Source organism: Protopterus annectens, chromosome 10.part0 (genome assembly GCF_019279795.1).
Source record: "Protopterus annectens isolate FY-2018-M chromosome 10.part0, PAN1.0, whole genome shotgun sequence".
In the NCBI taxonomy this organism is placed as follows: domain Eukaryota; kingdom Metazoa; phylum Chordata; order Ceratodontiformes; family Protopteridae; genus Protopterus; species Protopterus annectens.
In genome coordinates this window covers 72,704,374-72,725,074 of record NC_056744.1, presented here as the reverse complement: position 1 = coordinate 72,725,074, position 20,701 = coordinate 72,704,374, and the positions used below count along the sequence as shown (strand labels likewise).

The following is a 20,701-nucleotide window of genomic DNA, read 5'->3' as shown; positions in this document are numbered from 1 at the left end:
ACGCCCAAGGGGCAGAGGTCAGTCACAGGGCCCTTACAAACCTCGCCAATGTGGTACTGCTACCCAGAAAGGAGGAGAAGACAGGCCCCAAGCTAGCAGAAAACAAACACAATGACTCTATCCTCAAACTACCAAGCAAATCTGTCCTGGCAACTACCTTGGGAGGAAAACTAGCATTTTTTGCAGACAACTGGCACATCATCATAAAAGACAAATTGGTTCTAAACATTGTCTCTCAAGGATACAGATTCCACTTTCATACCTTACCAAGGATCAAAGGAATGCCAAACCTGCCACCAAATCAATGGGCAGAGGCACAAAACCAAATTACAGCTCTCATGGACATGAGAGCCATTCAACAGGTGCCTACACAGGAGCAAGGACAAGGATTTTACTCAAGACTCTTCCTAGTCCCAAGAAAGGACAAAGCATGGAGACCCATTCTGGATATTTCAATTCTGAACACCTATCTGCAAGTACCAAAATTCAAGATGCTAACACTACAGCAGCTTCTTCCCATGCTGGGCAAGAATGCTTGGCTAGTCACATTGGACCTCAAGGAGGCATACCTGCATGTCCCTATCAGACAAAATTGCAGAAGATACCTCCGCTTCATTGCAGGTTCAACGCATTATCATTCTCTGCACTGCACTTTGGCTTATCTACTGCGCCCAGGGTCTTCACAAAATGCCTGGCACCAGTAATTGCATACTGCAGACAAAGAGGAATTCAAATATACCCATACCTGGATGACTGCCTTATTCAAGCAGAAAGCAAGGACATTATTTTAAAGCATCTGGCATTTGTCAAACACCTTCTAAGTTGCCTAGGGTACACAGTAAACGAAAAGAAATCAAAACTAGTGGCCTCACAAAACATAATATTCCTGGGTGCCAGCTTGAATACAATGGACCAGATGGCTTATCTCACGCCAGACAAGCAATGACAGCTGATTCAGTATTTCAAAATAATGACGGCAAAGACCCAACTCCCTGCAAGAAAAATTCTGCAGGCCTTGGGATTCATGGCATCTTGCATACTAATACCATTTGCAAAACTGCATATGAGGAAATTACAATGGTACCTGAAAAGTGTATGGACTCGGCACAGCCACAGCTTGGAAACAATGATACCACTCATTCCCTGCCTTCAACAGGAGTTTCTATGGTGGGCACAGGCATGTCACCTCAACAAGGGTCAGCCTTTCACCTTACCCACAGCCAGGCAAACTATGACAACAGATGCATCGGACTATGCCTGGGGAGCACACATGGCAGGGCAGTGCATTCAGGGTAAGTGGACTACAGATCAGAGGCATCTACATATCAATCAAAAAGAAATACTAGCAGTGCAGAATGCCCTAACAGCTTTCAAGGACCTTCTACACCCAGGACAACTAATAATAAAGACGGACAATACCACAGTAATGTGGTACATAAACAAGCAAGGGGGCACACATTCCTACCCTCTATCAGGCAAGCAATGACCTTGTGGAACACTGCACTGTGTTACTAGGTTCAATTACAAGCACAGTTCCTGCCAGGAAAGAAAAACACATTGGCAGACGACCTAAGCAGAAACATCATGGATCCACTCGAATGGAAACTAGATCCACAAGTATTTGCAATGATGGCTGAAAAATGGGGACGCCCAGACATAGATCTGTTTGCAAGCCCCCACAACCACCAACTTCAAATATTTTGCACAAGGACCTTCCATCCACTAGCTTGGAAAGTGGACGCCCTCTCATTCAGTTGGAAAACATGAACAGTGTATGCCTTCCCTCCACTACCTCTTCTAGCAAAGGTACTGCTGAAAGTCAGATTAGAGAGGCCATAAATGATACTCGTTGCACCAGACTGGCCACGCCAGCATTGGTATCCAGTTTTAAGGAACATGGCCCACGGCCCACCATGGATTTTGCCACAAATTCCCCACCTGCTCACCCAGCGAGACAATCAGATTCTACACAGCCAGCTCAAGACTTTAAACCTGGCTGCATGGCAAATTACCTAAACAACCAAGCCAACACCTTTATCCAAAGCTGTTATGGTGTCATTCTGGAGGCCAGGAGGCCCAGCAGCAGGAAAACCTATTCAGACAAATGGAAAAAATTTTGTGCCTGGAACCAGGCTAAAGGCCAAAATCCCCTTGCTCCAGACATCCCTCAGATTCTACAATATTTAACCGAGATGTTACACAAAGGACTTTCCTTTTCATCTATTAAGATCCACGCCTCAGCAATTTCAACTCATTACAGCACGGATCCTCCTTTATTCTCACATCCACTCCTAAGACAGTACCTCAGAGGGGCTAAGAACTTAAGACTGCAAAGGAGAGCTCCAGCACCTACTTGGGATCTCAACTTTGTTCTGGAAAATCTTACACTGCCGTCCTTTGAACCAGCTTTTTCAGCTGATTTAAAATTTCTTTCATGGAAAACTGCCCTACTACTGGCAATAACCTCAGCTAGAAGAGTCTCGGAGCTACAGGAACTAATGGCAGTGGAACATTTCCTCATTTTTCATCAAGACAGAGTCTCTATGAACTATAACCCTTCCTTTATGCCAAAGGTGGTATCCAGTGTGGCCCTAAACCAAACCATTCACTTACCCACCTTCTTCCCAAATCCCCAAAACAAAGGAAAAAGACTCCTGCACTCTTTGGACATTCACAGGCAATTACGTTACTACTTGGATAAAACTAAGGCTTTCAGAAAAACTGACCAGCTCTTTGTAGGCTATGCTACAGGATCACAAGGAAAAGCTATCTCAAAACGGACCATTTCTAAATGGATAGGGCATTGCATATATTTCTGCTACACACATCATGGGAAACCGGTACCTGCTAACATTAGGTCCCACTCCACCAGGGCTACAGCTAGCTACATCAGCAGCCTTTCTCAGAGGAGTGCCAAACAAGGATATTCTGGAAGCTGCAACTTGGAGTTCAGTGCACACCTTCACCAAACACTCTAAGACTAGAGCTGGTTTTGCCACTGCAGTTTTGCAGGGCCTACTAGCTTCTTCTAACCCTGTTTGACTCCACCTCCCATCCTTAGCTTTGGGATTCAACCCAATTGTGATGACTGCAGCAGGGTAACACGATGAACCTAGTACAGTTTTGTACCTACCATAAATGTAGATGTTCGAGTGTTCACCCTGCTGCAGTCCAGGTTACCCTCCCTCCATCCCCTCTGAACTAGCTGAACTTATCTCTACCACTCTATCCTATACTACCTCTGTGGTACCCTGGCTCACTGATGTCAGGGAAGAAGCGATAGCAACCGACGCCGGACAAAGACTTTGGAATTCAGGCTAACTGCGGGGACCGCTTGACGGCAGGATAACCCAAGTGTGATGACTGCAGCAGGGTGAACACTCGAACGTCTGCATTTATGGTAGGTACAAAACTGTACTTTTTTTCTAGGGGACATTATTTGAAAGAGTTTTGCATTTTCATTCCTGTGCTGGTATGCAGGTATAAATCTCCTTTCCTGAAGATTCTATGATGGTTGTAAGCAAACTTGCCTTGGATTTGGATGATTCTAATTGTTTTAAGAGCAGTACCAGCGGGATGTCTGCAGCGACCATCCATGACACAATGCATAGTTCTTTGGCTTAGGTCTTGTCACTCGATACTGTATTACAACCTAGAATTTGTTTATAAGATTGAGAATCTAGGTGTGGTAACTAAGGACCAGGCTTCTGCTGTCATCAAATCCTGTTATCATATGAAGAATACTTCACTTCTTATTCCACTTGTTGACTTGCTCATAGTTGTGCATGTCCTGGTCTCTCCATGTCTGGCTTGCTGCAGTGACCTTTATCTGAGGCTAACAGACATTGTGCTTGACAGACTACAACTGATACAGAACTATGCTGCCCTTGCTGTTTACTGAAGTATCTAGACATCATCACATTACGCCGGTGTTGCAGAGACTACACTGGTTAGTTATTCAGTCATCCCTTATAAAACCCTCTTCCTGGTTTATTTAGCTCCTCACAGCTTGAGCCTCCTTTAGGTTAGGGAGCTTGTAAGCCGATTCCTGCCCTCTCCTTCTCTTCATTCAAACACCCATTGATTTGCTTGAGTTTCCTAGGGTTTGCCTTGATGCCTCAGCAACTTATTAATTTGTTTATCAGGGGCTCCATCTTTAGAACTTACTGCAGAAACTGCTTAGGGCAATCATGATGCTTGATTGCTTTGGACATTTGCTCCAAACTTACCTGTTTGACGTGGTTTATAAGATTTAGCTTATCTATTGCTTTTCTCATTTACCATACAAGCTTGTTAGTAATAATGCTTAGATATTCAACTTAAGAAATAGAAAAAGAAAACAAATTTGGCTTTCAGTTAGGTTTTTCTGTAGTGCTCGCTGAACATAAGGTGCACCACTTGAATAAAACAGTAGTTACAAAAGTTCAGTCTCTTTATCAAAATGAGCAAGTGTTCAGAAAGTAGCTCCAAAGGCTGTGTTTAACTTGAGTGGTCCAGAATATAAACAGGAGAAAGCAGACTTTTTTTTTCTGGAGGTCTTCCTGATTTTCTTGTGATTTCTTTTGCTAGGTTACACACGAGAAAAATCCAGTGGTTCTTAAAAACTGTATGAACCCAACATTCTCATCCTAAAGACTTTCAAATTCCAATAGTTTTCTCGCAATGAGATCTGCTTTAGTGGAGAGAACAGATTTCACTTTAACCAGGTCTCCCATTCTCTGTTTTCCAACCCTTGCATTCTCTCTGTCTTCCAACCCATGCTCAGTCTGTTGCAATAGATGCATCCAATTTTGCTGGGAGTGCTGCAACAATGGACGTAAAAGTGCAAGCTGTTTGGAACAAAACACAGGCCAGAGCACGTAAACATAGCAATATTGGCTGTGATCCATGCCACAGAATGTCTTGGGCCCATGAACCTCTGTAGGTGAATACAGACAACACAGTGATGTGGTACATAAATGAGGGGGCTCCGGGTCCTGCCCTCTGTGCAGGCTGGCTTGGTAGCTTGGGAGGTTGCTTTTAAAGCATTATTTAACCTGCAGGGGTCATACAGTCCATCACAGCAAAATGTAATGGCAGACGAGCAGAGAAGGACCAGGTCAGACCCTTGTGAATTGAAACTGAATGAGGAGGAATTTTAGTATTTGATCCATTTTTGAGAAACATCTGAAATTGATCCATTTACCCACTTTCAAAATGGACATCAAAGCAAAATTTGCAGCAGGGCACCTTACATGCAGGCCTGGAAAATACTTTTTCATTCCTGTGGTTGGGAATATTTTGTCTTTTACTGGTTTCCAGGGGAAATTTGGAAGAGTCAGAAGGACTCCCCAAAGTTCATTGTGGTGACTTCCTTCTGGCCCAAGCAATAGTGGTTCTTTCTTGTTATGGAATTGAAGGGCAAGTATCATAAGCTTCTTCTCATATTAGATCTACTCACACAAGGGGAGTTTGATACACCTCAGTATGAAACAACTTCAACTAGCTGCCTGGATGATGCCCTTTTGGCAACTTGTTCTTGAGGATGTGAATCTGGTACTAAAGAGGGCAATAAAGCCTTCTACTAGGAAATCGTACATTGCTAAATAGAAAGGGTTTACTAACTGGTGCCTCACAAATAATGGCAGCCCATTTCGGGGGATACTGTACCCACTAGTTCTTAAATATTTATGTGAGTTGCTTTTCTCCTGCTTTTCTTATTCTTTTATCATTTGTCAATGATTTCAGTATGTCTACCCATTGATTCTCCCCTTTCTTCTCTGTTTTTGATCAAGCAGTAGAAAAGGTTTTACATCTGATACCAGCTAGGAAACAAATGGCACCTACCTGAAACCTTAATTTTGTGTTGAAAGAGTTAACTCTGTCTCCCTTTGAATCGGCTTATAATGCTGATTTCCTGTTCCTCACACAAAACAGTGTGTTATATTGCTCAGACATCTGCAAGATTAGTATCAGAGTTGCAAGCTGTCATGGTGGTTGAAGCCTGTTGGTTTTCTATAGAGTTGCAGTTTCTTTAAGAACAAATTCCTCATTCATGCCAAGTGTTATTTCAGAGTTTTCTTTGACTCATGCCCTTAATCTTCGGGTTTTCCACCCTGAGCCTATAAGTGAAGGGGAGAGGGTTCTTCATACTCTGGACTTGCCAGACAAGTTAACTTAACAGAACAAAGTCCTAGGAAACCTGAACAGCTGTTTCTCCTGTGATGGGACAAAGACAGGACAACCCATTTCAAAATGGACTATTTTCCAGATGTTTGTCCCTTGCTATTGCTTTTTGTTTTGTTTTGTTCCCACCATAGTACATCACTTCCAGACAGGTTCAAACACATTCTACTTGAACCTGATCATCTTCGTTGGCGTTCTGGAAATGGATGGACTCTAGAAGCATTCTAGAGGCAGCTGCTTGGTCCTCTGTACATAATTTTACAAGTCATTACAAAATGGATTGCTTCTCCATGTCCAGAACAGGCTTTGCTTGGACCATTTTCCAGGGGCTTTTGGATCTTAATTCTTCCTCCTCTCATGTTGCGTAAGCTATGGTAATCTACCCATAATGCTACTGCATCAGTGATGTACAATTGTGTAAGTTGTACTTACCATAACAGTAGATGTTCAGTGTAGTTACTGCTGCAGTAGCCACACCCTCTTCCCATTCCCTTTTTAGTTGTGTACCTAATTTTCTTTTTTCAGGACAATATAACACGACCACCAAAAATCTTACGAATGATAAACAACCAAAATCCAAATGGAATAAACTTCACAAGAGTCTTCAAAAGACACGTAAAATGCACAGATTTATTCTAGCGCCTCTGTGTAAAACACCTTCATGGAATCGTTCATTTTTTTTCAGGACAGTAGGCTTTGTTTTTTTTTGGGGGGGGGGGCAAGAAAATCTGGATATTTTATGGCGCCCGGGTTGTTATTTTCTCTTTGGTGTGCGAGCTACAGCAGCCATGGGCATTGTTTGAAGGTGAGTCAGAGACTTTGGAAGATTTTCCGTCCATTATATCTGTGGCAGGATATAACCCATATAACTAAAGGCTACTGCAGCAGTGTTTACTTCAGACATCTACTGTTATCATAAGTGCAGCTTACACAATTGTACTTTCTTGAGACCTGCTGCCACCTTTCTTCTCTTTCCTCATCATCATTTTGGTGCAGGAAGGGGAAAAAGTTCTTAAGTCTTCAGTTTTTGCTGTGGTTGTTTTAAGACTGATTACTTACCCATGTCTGTGATCTGTATGCGTTAACTAGCCAAGTAGACTGGTACAATGACCATTTTCAGACACAGTTTGGGCTGAGCAAATTACAACAAATGGTGAGATGCATTATGGTACAAGGTTTGGAATGACTGGCAGATCCACTCACACAGTATTTATGCAAGTTATTTTTGTGTAAGATTCTACTTATGATCCTCTAGACGTGAGACTGGTACTGATAGATGAAAGTATAACATAATTTCACAGAATGCATAGTGTGCTGTTCGAAGAAATTACTTTCACCAACAGTGGAATTTGTGTCTCGTCCTTCCACTGTTGTGCGACCCCAGAGTTGGTATATACGCGTGTGTGTGTGAGAGACGCCCCCCCCCCACATGTGGGGTGTAGAGGGGCTTGCCCTCTGCAGAAACAAAATTCTTGTTCATTGAAGGTTTTTTTTTTTTCATTCTCCGAAATTACCTTCAATGGACCCAACTTGAATCCCTGACAGAGAATGAGTTGACATAATAGTATCTCAGAAATTTTTAAGTTCCCCTGGCCAAATTAGATTAACTTGGTGACTGTCTTTGTGTTTTTGCATGACTGTAATCATTGTTACTTAGCACTGTTTAGTTCAGTTCCCCTCTTTTCCTGTTTAAGCCTGAAACGGGGACCTACCTTAGCCTATAGATGCATACAAAACTGAAACATAGTGTCTTGAGTTAGACATCCTGAGGAATACAGAAGGCTGAATAATTAAACGCCTAATGTATACAGCACTGTATTTAATAGTACACCTAATATATACTGCACTGCATTTAATAATGCACCTAATGAATACTGCATTTAACAGTACACCTAATGTATACTGCATTTAATAGTACACCCAATGTATACTTCCCTGTATTTAATATTATACCTAATGAATACTGCATTTAATAGTACACCTCGTGTTTACTGCATTTAATAGTACACCTTGTGTATATACTGCACTGCATTTAATAGTACACCTAATGTATACTGGCTTCTTTGTGTTGCACAGTTAAGTCTGTATGATTTCTGTATTTTTACATACATGATTGTCAGCATTCTTAGTTTTTATGTTTTGCCATTTCACATTTTGATGATCCCATGCATATTAACTTAAACTATTACTTTTGGGAATTTATGATTTTGGTGTTTGTTTTAGAATGCTATTTGGGATTTTGAATTTCAGAAGAGTAGAGTAACAAGTAAAAAATATTCTCTGTTGAAATAGATGGACTACTTCCCCAAGACTCCCTTCTTTGGTCCTATAGTTTTTTGGCTTAAAACCCTGACCTGTTCAAAACAACAAGATACAAATCTCCAGCAAAATCTATGTAATAGAAAATGCTATGTAGTAGACAAGACTGTTAAAATCCTCTCTAATAAAAATTGTTAATAATAAGATAAGCGCTTTCATTTTGTTTCACCCCAAAACCTCATCAGATAAATCCAGGGAAGTAGGGTCAGGAATTTAAGACATCACTCCTCAGCAGCCAATCAAAATTGAACCATTAAAGACAAACTTGCATGATCTAAAGCCTTTAATTTTAGCAGGCTGGAAAATGGAGATACATTCATTAATGCATAGCCAAACATGAGCTTAAAAAAACAATTGCCAAAATACTTCCCTTTGTAGAAGTAGGTGCAATGGGCCTCCTCTAGTCCCATGATGGATCTGCTCAATGACCACAAAGTAAAAATAATGGTCATTGAATTCTGATACATATTTAGCCAGGGCGTTCATGATTTTACCTTTTCATATATCATCAAGATGTTCATAGAACCTTTCTTTTAAATCACGTTCAGTCTTTCCAATATGAAATGATGGACACACCTGACAGAGCAGCATAAACCACACCTCTGCTGTTATGATCAAATTTTCCTCTAACCCAGACAAGTTGTCTTTTTATCCAAAGAGTCACCCACATGGATCCACTTACAGAAAAAATATCACACACATTTGGTCATTTTACAGAAGTTACTGGTTATATGATAATTATTGTGCCTTCCAATATCTTTAAGTTCTTGCCTCTTCTGAAAACCACCAAAGGGCGTTCTGGAAGTAGTTGTAAAAGATCCCGGTTTTCTTTAAATAAATCCCAATTCTTCTTAAGTATCCATTGTATATTCTGGTGGGCTTGGTTAAAGTCTGTAATAAAGGCTCTCCCCAAATCACCGCTTCCGTTACCTTAATCAGTTTCAGTGATAACACCACCATTGTTAAGTATTGGAATATAATAATTCCTTTTCCTTTTCATCACCACTTCCTCAATATCGGTTAAAAAATCTTGTGGGTAGCCCCTTGTCAAAAACATGTTTTCCAGGGTGTCACACTCTTCTCAGAAGTTTTGTTCCAGGGTGACCATTCTTGCGACTCTCATAAATTGTACCTTTACTACTGATTTTCTTTTGAGCAAGGGGATGGGCCCTCGAAAAATGGAGGAAAGAGTTGGGAGTAAGCTGGTTTTCAGTAAATCCTCGAAACATAAGTCATTTTTCAAATCTTTAGACGAAAAACATCCAGCTAAGGAATACTGATCTTATCCTTATTTATTGTAAATTTCAAAAATTCCATGCTTGAATTTATGTAGTTCATAAATTCTTTCAATTTCTCCTCAGTATCCTGCCAGATGATTAACAAGTCAGCACTTGGGCTTCAGGCCAGTTATTTTACATTAAGAAGGTTCGTGGTCTGCACTCTTGTGGGAGAAGAGGCTGGACTCTGCCTTTCTGAGCTGGGAATTTCTGGTTAAAGGTTTATAGTGCCTGAATATTTGAACTGTATCTTACTGAAATTGGTACACCTTGTTTGCTGTAGCATAGACTAGATCCAGGCCTGCTGAATCTAGCTTTGTTTATATGCTTGTTGTTTGTTTGCTTGTTATTTCCCTGGAACGCTAATTCCACCTAATACGCGGCTTCTCAGCGCTTCTGTGGATCACTAGTGATATCTGCATTGCTTACTGTACTTATTCCCTTGTTTCACTTGAAAGAAAGTTACTGTTTGTTGTTTTTGCATTTAGTTACTTGTAACACATTGCACTCAAGTTATCTGGCACTTGCTCACTAAAGCAATTATATAAGTCAGCACTAAAAATTAAAAGCACTACACCCTCACTCCCCACTGGCCCTTGTTTTCAATTAAGGAATTCCCAATATTATTCTAGCATGTCCAAAGGTCAGTTGTCAATCTCCTCTCCGGTCCAGCTGGTGAATCTGGGAATCTTGAGGCAATGTTATAACTGCCTCCTGTACACAGACAACCCTCTCCTCCTCCCACATAACAAAAATACTTGCGAGAGATGCAGCTATTTAGCCAAACTGGAGGCTGAGCTCTCTCAACTCAGGACTGGCAAGACCAGACAGGAGTAGAAGGCAACTACACACACCACAAAACCAGCCTCACATGATGCTACCACACCACTGAATCAAACACATAAACGCACAAAGACATACTCGGAGGCCCTGAGTAAAAATTTACCTAAACAGCAGAGGCCTCCAAAGCAGACACCCAAACAACTGCTACCTCAAGACACCCCACAAGCAACACATAAACCACAAAATCAGTGTGCAAAGCAGTCACAGCCCTTAAGGCCAAATACAACACCAAACATACTTGTCATAGGTGACTCCATAGTCAGACACACTGATGTCCCACTCACCAGGCTGAACAAGGAGAGGGTCACAGTAAGCTGCCTATCGGGTGCTAGAATCCGCCACATAACACAAGCACTCGGGTCACTCCACGTCAAGTACAAATATGACACTGTCATTGTCCATGCTGGTGTGAACGACCTGAGACGTACCTCCCTGGACTACATGAAAAGAGACATAGAGGAGCTCTCTGATTATGTAGCCCAGGCAGGTATGACCCTGACCCTGACCAGTATCCTTCCTTCCCAAGAATGATGCCACAATATAGAGACAAGATGATCAGCTTTAACAATTGGCTTAATGTCTGGTGTCATTCAAAGGGGATCCAGTGTCTGCCTGGGATGACATGCTTGACAAGCCACGCTGCTTCGCAAGGGACGGCTTGCACCTGTCACCCCTGGGATTCCGGATATTGGCTAAGGCTCTTGCCACCCCCATAGTGCCTTTTTTAGGCAAGGCTCAAATTCTAAACCTACCACCCTAGAAAACAAAAATGGGAAGAAACTGAGGGTAATGCTGCTCAATGCCAGAAGTCTAAATCTCAAAATGCACGCACTCGAGGCCCTTCTCAGTATGGAGAACATCGATGTCTGTGCTGTAACTGAAACCTGGTTCAAGGCTCCTGAGAGCACCCCGGCACTATTAGGTTTGACCTCATATCATGCGTTCCGACCACAAAAGGAGGGGGGGTGTATCCATATTCATAAAGGATACCCACGCCTCCAGGTTGGTGGCAACGCACGAAGCTTCGGAAACCATCCAGGTGCAACTAACCATAGGCAAAACTGCTCTACAAATTGTAGCATGCTACAGGCCACCCTCTCAAACTCAGGAACCCCACACAGCCTTCCTGAAGACACTGGAGGGTATAAATGTATCTCCAAACACCATCATATTGGGTGACTTCAACTACCCGAATATAGACTGGGAACATTACTTAAGCCCTTACTTTCTAGCCCAACGGTTCCTGGAGTTCATAAATTCAAATGCCATGGAACAGCTAGTCACTGTTCCCACGAGAGGAGAAAATATACTAGATCTCATTATCACAAACATGGGGACAAAATGCTCCACACCGGAAGTATATCCCTCATTGGTGAGATCTGATCATAAACTAATCTCACTGGAAATCCACATCCCGCCCCCACCCCAAACAAAAAAGACCACAGTGAAGAACTTCTCTAAAGCAAACTTCACACTACTCGAGACTGGTGTGGTATCCTTCAAGGCCCCTGAGCCAGTGGAAACCACAACCCAAGCTGCAGAAGCCCTTACAAATGCCTTCTATGAACACCTCCAGGACTGCATGGATCAGGCAATCCCAAATAAAACCAAGACTCTTTCCACAAAGGGCAAACGTCCAGTCTGGTGGACCCCAGCCATTAACAAACTTTACAATAAGAGGAGAAAGCTATTACATGATAGAACAAAATCCATAAAAGGGAAGGTCACCCCTGATCATTATTAGTAAAAAAATACGAGCACTCATAAAATCAACTAAGGCCAATTTTGAGAGAAAAATTGCCATGGATTCGAAGGACAATCATAAGGCCTTTTTCAGCTATGTTAGGAACCTGGGTGGAAACTCCCAGATATGCTCAGAATAAGTCCAAAATGATACAAAAATCACTGAACCCACAGACATTGCCAACATACTGGCAGACAGGTTCAGTGCAAACTTCACCCCCCTCTCCCCCCTAAAGGAGAGATAACTATCCCAGCAGAGTGTAGCCTCCCAGACATCTCAAATGCGCAGGTGAAAGCTGCTCTCTCTAAAGCTAAAAACACAGCATCAATGGGACCGGATGGTGTCCCCGGCTGTGTGCTACATGAGCTAAATGAGGAATTAAACCCGCACATAAGGGAGCTGTTTAACCTCAGCCTTACCACAGGATACATGCCCAAGGAGTGGCGTACAGAAACTGTGGTCCGACTCCACAAAGGCGGTGCCTCTACGGACCCTGGTAATTACCGCCCCATAAGCTTAACAAGTCTAGTCTGCAAAGCTATGGAGAGGATCATAATGGAGCTCATAAACAAAGATATAGGGGACTTGCAGACATTGGACCCGACCCAGTTTGGCTTTGTCAAGGGCAGATCATGCCTTTTGAACTTGGTTGACTTCTTCGAAACAGTCACCAAGGCCATCGATGAGGGAAAGGCAGTCCATACAGCCTACCTTGACCTTGCAAAGGCTTTCGACACAATACCCCACTCGGGTATTGTAGAAAAACTTACCAGCTTAAATGTACACCCATATGTCACAAGATGGGTTGCAAACTGGCTTAAGGACAGAACCCACAGGGTTAGAGTTGCTGGCGCTATGTCAGACTCCAAGCCAGTCACAAGTGGTGTCCCACAGGGCTCGGTCCTTGGCCCCCTATTGTTCGGCATCTACTTCTCAGAAGTACAGGCCAACATGGGAGGACTTTGGTTGACAAAGTTTGCAGACGACTGCAAACTGGGCGCCATAGTGGAAAGTGCATCGGACACGGATATCCTTCAGAAGGGACTCACGGAAACAGATAGCTGGTGCCAGAGCCATGGCCTGAAGTTAAATGCCAAAAAATGTATAGTCATACCCTTCGGGAAAAACAAGGTAACCCCAAGCTACCATATAGGTAGGTGGCAATCCACTAAGCACAGAAGAGGTTATCAGGGACCTGGGGACCCAGGTTGACAGTGACCTTTCTTTTGACACTCACGTTGCTAAAGTGGTTAGAAAGACCTTCTACATTGCCCACCTGATCATGAAGGGATTCACATCCAGATCTAGTGAGGTCATTGTTCCCCTGTACTCTTCACTTATCAGACCAATGATTGAGTACAATGCCCCATTCGGTTATCAGACCAATGATCGAGTACAATGCCCCATTCGGGATGCATCTCACCCGACATCTGCAGCAATTGGAGAGACCCCAAAATTTCCTCACCAAAAGGATAAAGGGACTCCAAAATCTGTCATATGCTGCCAGATTGAAGAAGCTCCAGCTCTATTCAGTCGCATACAGTCTGCTCAGAGTTGACATGTGCCTGACATACAAGGCCATGTCCAACCCGGAATTAATGGACATGCTCCACCTCAAAAAATCCAAATCCACCAAAACCACTAGAGCAAGCGACTTAAACCTTAGCACGGATATAAATAGGACGTGCTGGAGGGATAGATTTATCACTCAGAGACTCCCTATGCTGTGGAATAAAATCCCGGTCCATGTGAGGCAGAGCACCTCGCTGGCTCTGTTCAAGAGAAATCTTGACCTGTGGATAGGAGATCGTAGGTTTACCCCGGGAATCATCTCTGTGTCACTGCTGGACAGAGGCACAACAAACTAATGGGCACAGTATTTTTTCATATAAGGGGTGGCGTAAGCCACAAAACTTTGGGCTAGGCTTATAAATGCCTTAGGGCAGATAGCCTAGTATGAACCTATGAACCTATGAGTATCTAGTGTAAAATCTCATGGACTTGTGTAAAGGGTCTAAACATGAAAGCTGGTTCCCATTTAGCCATTACAATATTAGCATAAACAGAGCCACATCTTGATTTTGATGCTGCAAATATCCGTCATAAAAAATATAATTTTTGATTTGCAACAAGTCTTCCAGGAGACTAGTCTGGTTGTTGTTCAATGGAACCAGTTCAGCACCACCTCATGGGGTATTACCGTGCATAAATCGGCCATGTTTATAGTGACCAGTAAGGTCATTCTCCACATAAGTGGTGTTATTGATTTTTTTTAAGATTTCCCAGGATTCTTTACAGACTTGTGGTTCAGTCTTGAGTATGTCTTTTAATTTACAATCCATAAACTCAGCACAAGCTTGAGTAATAGACCCCCCCCATTATCCACAGTAGGACGCATAGGAGGATTATTAAGGTCCGAATTTTGGGGATCCTCAAAATTGTGGGCATCACAGTAGAGATAATGTTAAGGTATTTGAATTCTTTGATGTTAATTCTTCCTTTTATAAACATATCGTTTAAAAGGGAAGTAATCTTTCTGTATGCTTGATTTAATTCATTTCTAGATACGTCATTGGTAAACACTATTGTTTAACATTTCTTTAATTCTCCTGGAATATTCTTTCTGTTTCATGATAACAGGGCCCCCGCCTTTATCAGGCTCCATGAATCTTAGGCCAGTCATTCTGATATTATGTAATTATATTATTAATTATTATGTAATGATATTATTTCTCTAGAAAGATTAGAGGAAATGTGGCACTGTGTCCCATATGTCTTGTATCCAGTTTGCAGATTTTTTCGAGCACATGCAGCAGTGGGTTCAAGGGAGGATTAGAGGTACTCGAAACACAAACGTTGGGTGGGTTGTATATATTCTTTAAATAACAGTTTGAAGTTTAGTTTATGAACAAATCACTTCAAGTCCAATGAGATCTGAGGAAAGTTGGCTCTCCTGAAAGGAACAAAAAGTCATACCCTTACCATGAACCTATAAAAGCTAAAACCTGTGACATTACTGAAGGTAGTCCAGCCACAAACGGGCATACCACCACGGACTTTAAACCACACTGAAGTACTCTAAAAATGGTGACAACTTTAATAAAATTGTAGAATAAAATCACATTGAAGCATTAAAGCAAACAACGAAAAGATTAGTGCTTTTGGCCGTAGCATTCTTCAGATCCTGATAAGCAATGCGCTTTCAGTCGTTGCCTTCTTCAGATCCTGATAAGCAAAGCACTTTCGGCCGTAGCTATTTGGCCATTTTAGAGATGTGCTCTCCTAAGCCCATATTGATTGGTCAATATAGAGGCTGATTTAGATTGTTGATTAAATTGGCTTTGAAAGAAGAAAGGATGAGCCCTATGTTTGAGTTTGATTAGCTACTGATCATTTTTTTTAAGTATGGTGATTGGCTTTTCTCTTACCAAGGACTTCAGTGAGTGCTGTTTCTATACAATGTGTGGTATAATTGTAAATTTAGAAGTCACCCTCTTTATTAGTTTATGTATGGCAGTTTGTGTCATCAGTGAAGGCTTCAGAAGCGTTCATGATGGACATTGGTACAGATGGAACTTCCTTTAAGTTCGTTGATACGTCCACGACTGATCCTGGTGAGTTCTGGATCCCCAATATGGTTGATTCCTGAAATTCCTCCCCTGTGGGTTCTGAAGGGTAGATGGGGGTTGTTCCCTGTCCCTCCAGTGGCTGTGACCCTGTCTCTGTTTTAGCATTTATGATCACCTGAATGGCAGAAAATCCATGGGGTTAAAATGATACCCCTGTTCCTTGGAGTCATCAGTGATGTCAGTCTCCCCTTCATCATTGCCATTGGCTATGATGTCAAAATTGTTGTGAATGGAGAGATCTTTTTCTCCGAAATCCTTATTGCCCCAGATTTGAGATGTGGGTGGATCAGGGTAGACCGTTCTGTTGTTGTATGCTTTCCGGTCCGTTTTCAGTCTTTATTTTTTAATTTGTTCCACACGATTGACGATGCTGGACAAAATCCAGGAATGTTTGTACTGAAGGTGTAGTCACTATCTTTTAGAATACTTTCTTCCAGTAAGTTGGTTTCAGCTGTAAGCGCTCAGTAGGTCTGCTGTTATGTTCTACTAGTAATTCCATATATTCTCGTCTGTGGCAGTCAAACATGGATAATAAATCTAGATGCAAGGTCGAGCCTTTAATTAACCCAGTAGGGTATCCCCAAATGCAAAGCCCTTTTGGGACTTAGTACGTATAGCTTCCAGAAAGCAAGCATTTTCTATCTGTAATTTTCTCAGTTTAAAAAGCTTGTAATACAATTCCTCCAGTATGCTACAGGAGTTGTCAGACACTTCATTAACATTAGAGAAAAAGGCCCGTGTCTTTTGAAATCCAGTCATTCAGTTTAGGAACAGTCTTATGTGCAAGGTTAAGACAAAATTGCTGCTTACCAAAATCTGTAAACTGTGATTCAGTGTTTGCTGTGTTTACCTGGTTCCCTCCCCCACCACAGGCTGCTGTAGCAGAGGGAAGTGAGAGAAAACAATCCACTTTTTGTGTAAGGTGCTTCAGGAGTAAAGTTAAATTACTAACAGTCTGTGACATTTCCTGGTATTCCATTTGTAAAAATAAGGGCTGTGAGGCCGTTTGTGCTTCCAAGGCCATAACGAACAAAATTCACAAACTAAAAAAACAACTAAACCACAAACTGAAGTTTAAGCCACAAAAGCTCAACATCTTAAAAGCCCTGATCTGTTCAAAACAACAAGATACAAATCGCTAGCAAATTCTGTGTGGTAAATAAGACCATTAAAAATCTATTTAATAATGATTGTTAAAAATAAGTGCTTTCATTATGTTTCATCACAAAACTTCATCAGATAAATCCAGGGAAGTAGGGTCATGAATTTAAGTAAGACATCACTCCTCACTAGCCAATCAAAATTGAACCAGCGCCCCCTTAAAGGCAAGCTTGCATTATCTTCTTAAAGCCTTTAATTTTAGCTTTTAAACCATTGAGCATTTGTGGCTTTTACTTCAGTTTGTGGCTAGTTGTTTTTTCAGTTTGTGACTATAGTTTTTTTTCTTTGCTTTCTTGCCCAACACCCCCTGAGAGTCTAGGCATCTGTCTTTCATGACCCTTCTGGTTATGGAGTCCAAGGTTTTAGACTCCGCTATCAGCTGTGTGCTTCATTATGTCTCTTGAGTAAGAGCCCTTATTTGCTTTGATCACATGCTTATATTTCAAGCAAACACTTTATTTAAACAAGCCATTGAAAACATGATGAGCAAGAGCCTGCTGTACCAAGGATGTCTATTTCGCATCACTGAGAGATACTTGATTCTAAAACAGATTTTCTTACCTTTCAGGAAGGATTCTTTAAGATGTAATGTCAAATGAATGGTGTATTGAGTGGCTGCGTAAGACTTTCATTTGAGCAGCACATTGAGCATGGTAAGGAACCTCCATTCGATGACTTAGACGAGGGAGGAAGTTGAAGTTGTGGTGCAGAGCAGATAAATACTCTGAACTTTCCAAAGTTACTGGATAATTTTCGGTAGTGAGGACATTACTTGTGACATCCCAAACCTGTAGGCTATGCAAGATTCTCCTGGGACTGGTTTGGGAGTATATATGTTGAAGGGGGTGCATAACGTTGCAAACTCTGACTCCTACACGTGAGTACAGGTGTTACCCAGCAAGATAATGTGCCATTGTGGTGGTGGGGTACATAGCAGTGTAAGCTATACTCTGACAATATTTGGCATGCATCCTCCAAGCATTTGAGAGTGTAATCTTATGAGATGTAGTTGGGGGGGGGGGGTGCATGGTAAAATAGGCTACAACTTCACACACACAAAGGACACAATTTTTTTTTCTATGCAAGATGTGTGTCATCTTAGGAGATGCATAGCAGTTCAAGTTGTAACCCATTGTATAAAGGTCATAAATAGCATCCAGAGAGGCAGCTGTCCTTTTAGAGCACATAATGTAAGCTGTGCCCTTTGTGTAAAGGATGCAGCTGGCGCCCAGGTAAGGAGGGGTCGCACAGTTGAAACTGCACCCTCTACCTGTAAAGGGTGTAGGTGGAGTCTAATGAGAAGGAATTGACATGTGATAGAGTACACAGCCATCCAGCTCCCCATCTGCGGTGATGGAGGATCCAAGATGTCTTAAGAGGTGACATTTTAAATTGCAGAAGTCAGAGCGGTGCAGGTTTGCTTGTTGTGCTAGATTATGATGCTGGATAGGTTGAAGGGAGGAGGTAGAGCTGTGTTAGTTTCTCATAGTCTGCACCAGTAATCCTGGGCTGGAATCTCTTTAACACTAGTGGTTGTGCTGGATGTGGGCAGGTACAAAAAAAGAAAAGGGCAGCACTACTGGATCTGCTTTAAAATAAGGCATGTCTCCCTTGTGGCTTATCCTGTTACTGAAGATCATGTAGAGAAAATGAAATGTTAATGTGTGCTTGATGATGGGCTGTACTGCATGGTCTTTTACAAATACTTTCCAATTTGTTTTTGGTGTTTGCTGAGTGGGTACAGCACGGTTGCATTGTGACCTATAGTAATTTAGTGTCTGCGCACTCAAACCCAGCTGATGGAGGACTGTACATTGCTCTAAGGAATGGTCTGTATTCACTGTGAAATGTTAGTAGTAAGTTAGTGTGCTAGAATGAGCAATGCACTTTCCTGTCAATCAGCTTGTTCCTCATTTCTGGTCAGTGCTGCACATTTGTGCCTTATCTGGGCTTCTTACTTTGTGAGTTGCAGTACATGGGAATAGTGTTCTGCCCCATTAGGGGGCTGAGCTGATCTGTACTGTTGCTTTGATACAGCATTTAAAATGATTTCTAGAAGGCAACAAACTGAGTTATATAAGAGGACCATGCTGACAGTGTTCTCCAGAACGAAAAGTGGTTGACTGGTTTCACGTTTATGCTACAGGACATGATTTCTACTTAATATGAATGATAAATATATTGTAACTGTTTTGCACTAATTACTAGTACATAGTATTGTAATGATCCTTTTTAGCAGTGTGTGTTTGTTTGAAAGTTTACTTTTATAATGTCCAGCAGAAAAGCATTATGTTGTCATGAATGCTAGCCAGCACAGAAACGTAATGTGAGATAACTTGGTAGTTGACTTGGCGATATTGAAAAAATATATATATAGTCTGTGAAATGATTAGTCCTGCCATTAATTTAACTGTAGTTTGGCAGTATATCATCATAGGAGCACATTGTAATTTCTGTATAATAAGAAAATAAACTTCAGCAGTGGTGTTTTATGCTCACCTGCAGAGTTAAATGACAATAGGAGATGAACACTACTACACATTTTTTGTTTTTGTATTTCTAATTTACATTAATAACCATATGGGTTTCTCAAGTCATTCAGGATTTCTTTTGACCCTTGCTTAAATAATGAAACTTATTTTTATTATTCTCAAAGGTTCCTACACCACTGACTGAGAATAGAAGGCGCTTTCTTGCCATGAAATGGCTAATAACAGAATGCCGTGAGAGTAAACATAGGCGAACACGGATGTATGAGAAGTTATCACAGGAGTTGTTGGCTGCTTTTAACAATGAGGGAAATGTGGTGAAGAAGAAACGAGAACTACACAAAATGGCTGAGGCTAATCGGGCTTTTGCTCACTATCGCTGGTGGTGAAAATAAGTGAACAGTGGTTTCATTTGAAGTACTCCATGTATTTGTCTTTGAATTTTTGAGAGCTAACTGTTAAGAAGACACAAGTGTTTTTGATGCCAAGACTCAAAAACACACAAAAAAAGGCTTATTTCACTGGACAAAGTGGAGCATGCTTATAGCAACTTTGCATCCATTATTATTTTTGTATATACTAATTTTTAATATAAAAATTGTAAATTATAAAACATTGCTGTCTATGTCTGTTCTTTGAAGTTGTTTACGATACAGGTACTCAGCATTGTGGGATGTAAGAAGGTAAATAAATGTCCGTACTTTTAATTTTCTGATGTCGTTAAAAGAAAGTGATTGCTTAACATGAAAACACAAGTAAATGCTAAGGATGTCAGTAAAAGCCACATTTAAAATAGACACTTTAGGAATGAAAGTGTAAATATTCTTTGAGGGCACGTCACAACAAATACCAATTTTAAAAAAGGGCTGCTTGTTTTTCTGTTCCTTACTAGTGTCCTCCATTTTGGTTAATAATTTGCTGTGTAATGCTATGTAATTGCACACTATAAAGATGCATTTTATCTAATGAAAATATAAATTTAAAATATTATCAAAATGGGCAGTGTAAAAAGCTTAGTACAATACTGTCATTACTCGGTGCTCATTATCTTTAGGATATCAGCTCTAACAGAGT

At 41.4% G+C, this 20,701-nt stretch overlaps 1 protein-coding gene across 1 annotated transcript in view; it reads left to right on the top strand.

Moving 5' to 3' along the window:
• MRPS7 (mitochondrial ribosomal protein S7) overlaps nucleotides 1–20,338 on the top strand; it is a 254,894-nt gene extending 234,556 nt beyond the window's left edge. The window contains exon 5 of the mRNA XM_044085032.1: nucleotides 19,795–20,338. Within this exon, the coding sequence (XP_043940967.1) occupies nucleotides 19,795–20,016 (222 nt within the window). The 3' untranslated portion in view covers nucleotides 20,017–20,338. The remainder of the gene's footprint in view (nucleotides 1–19,794) is intronic.
• Nucleotides 20,339–20,701: the final 363 nt, after the last annotated feature.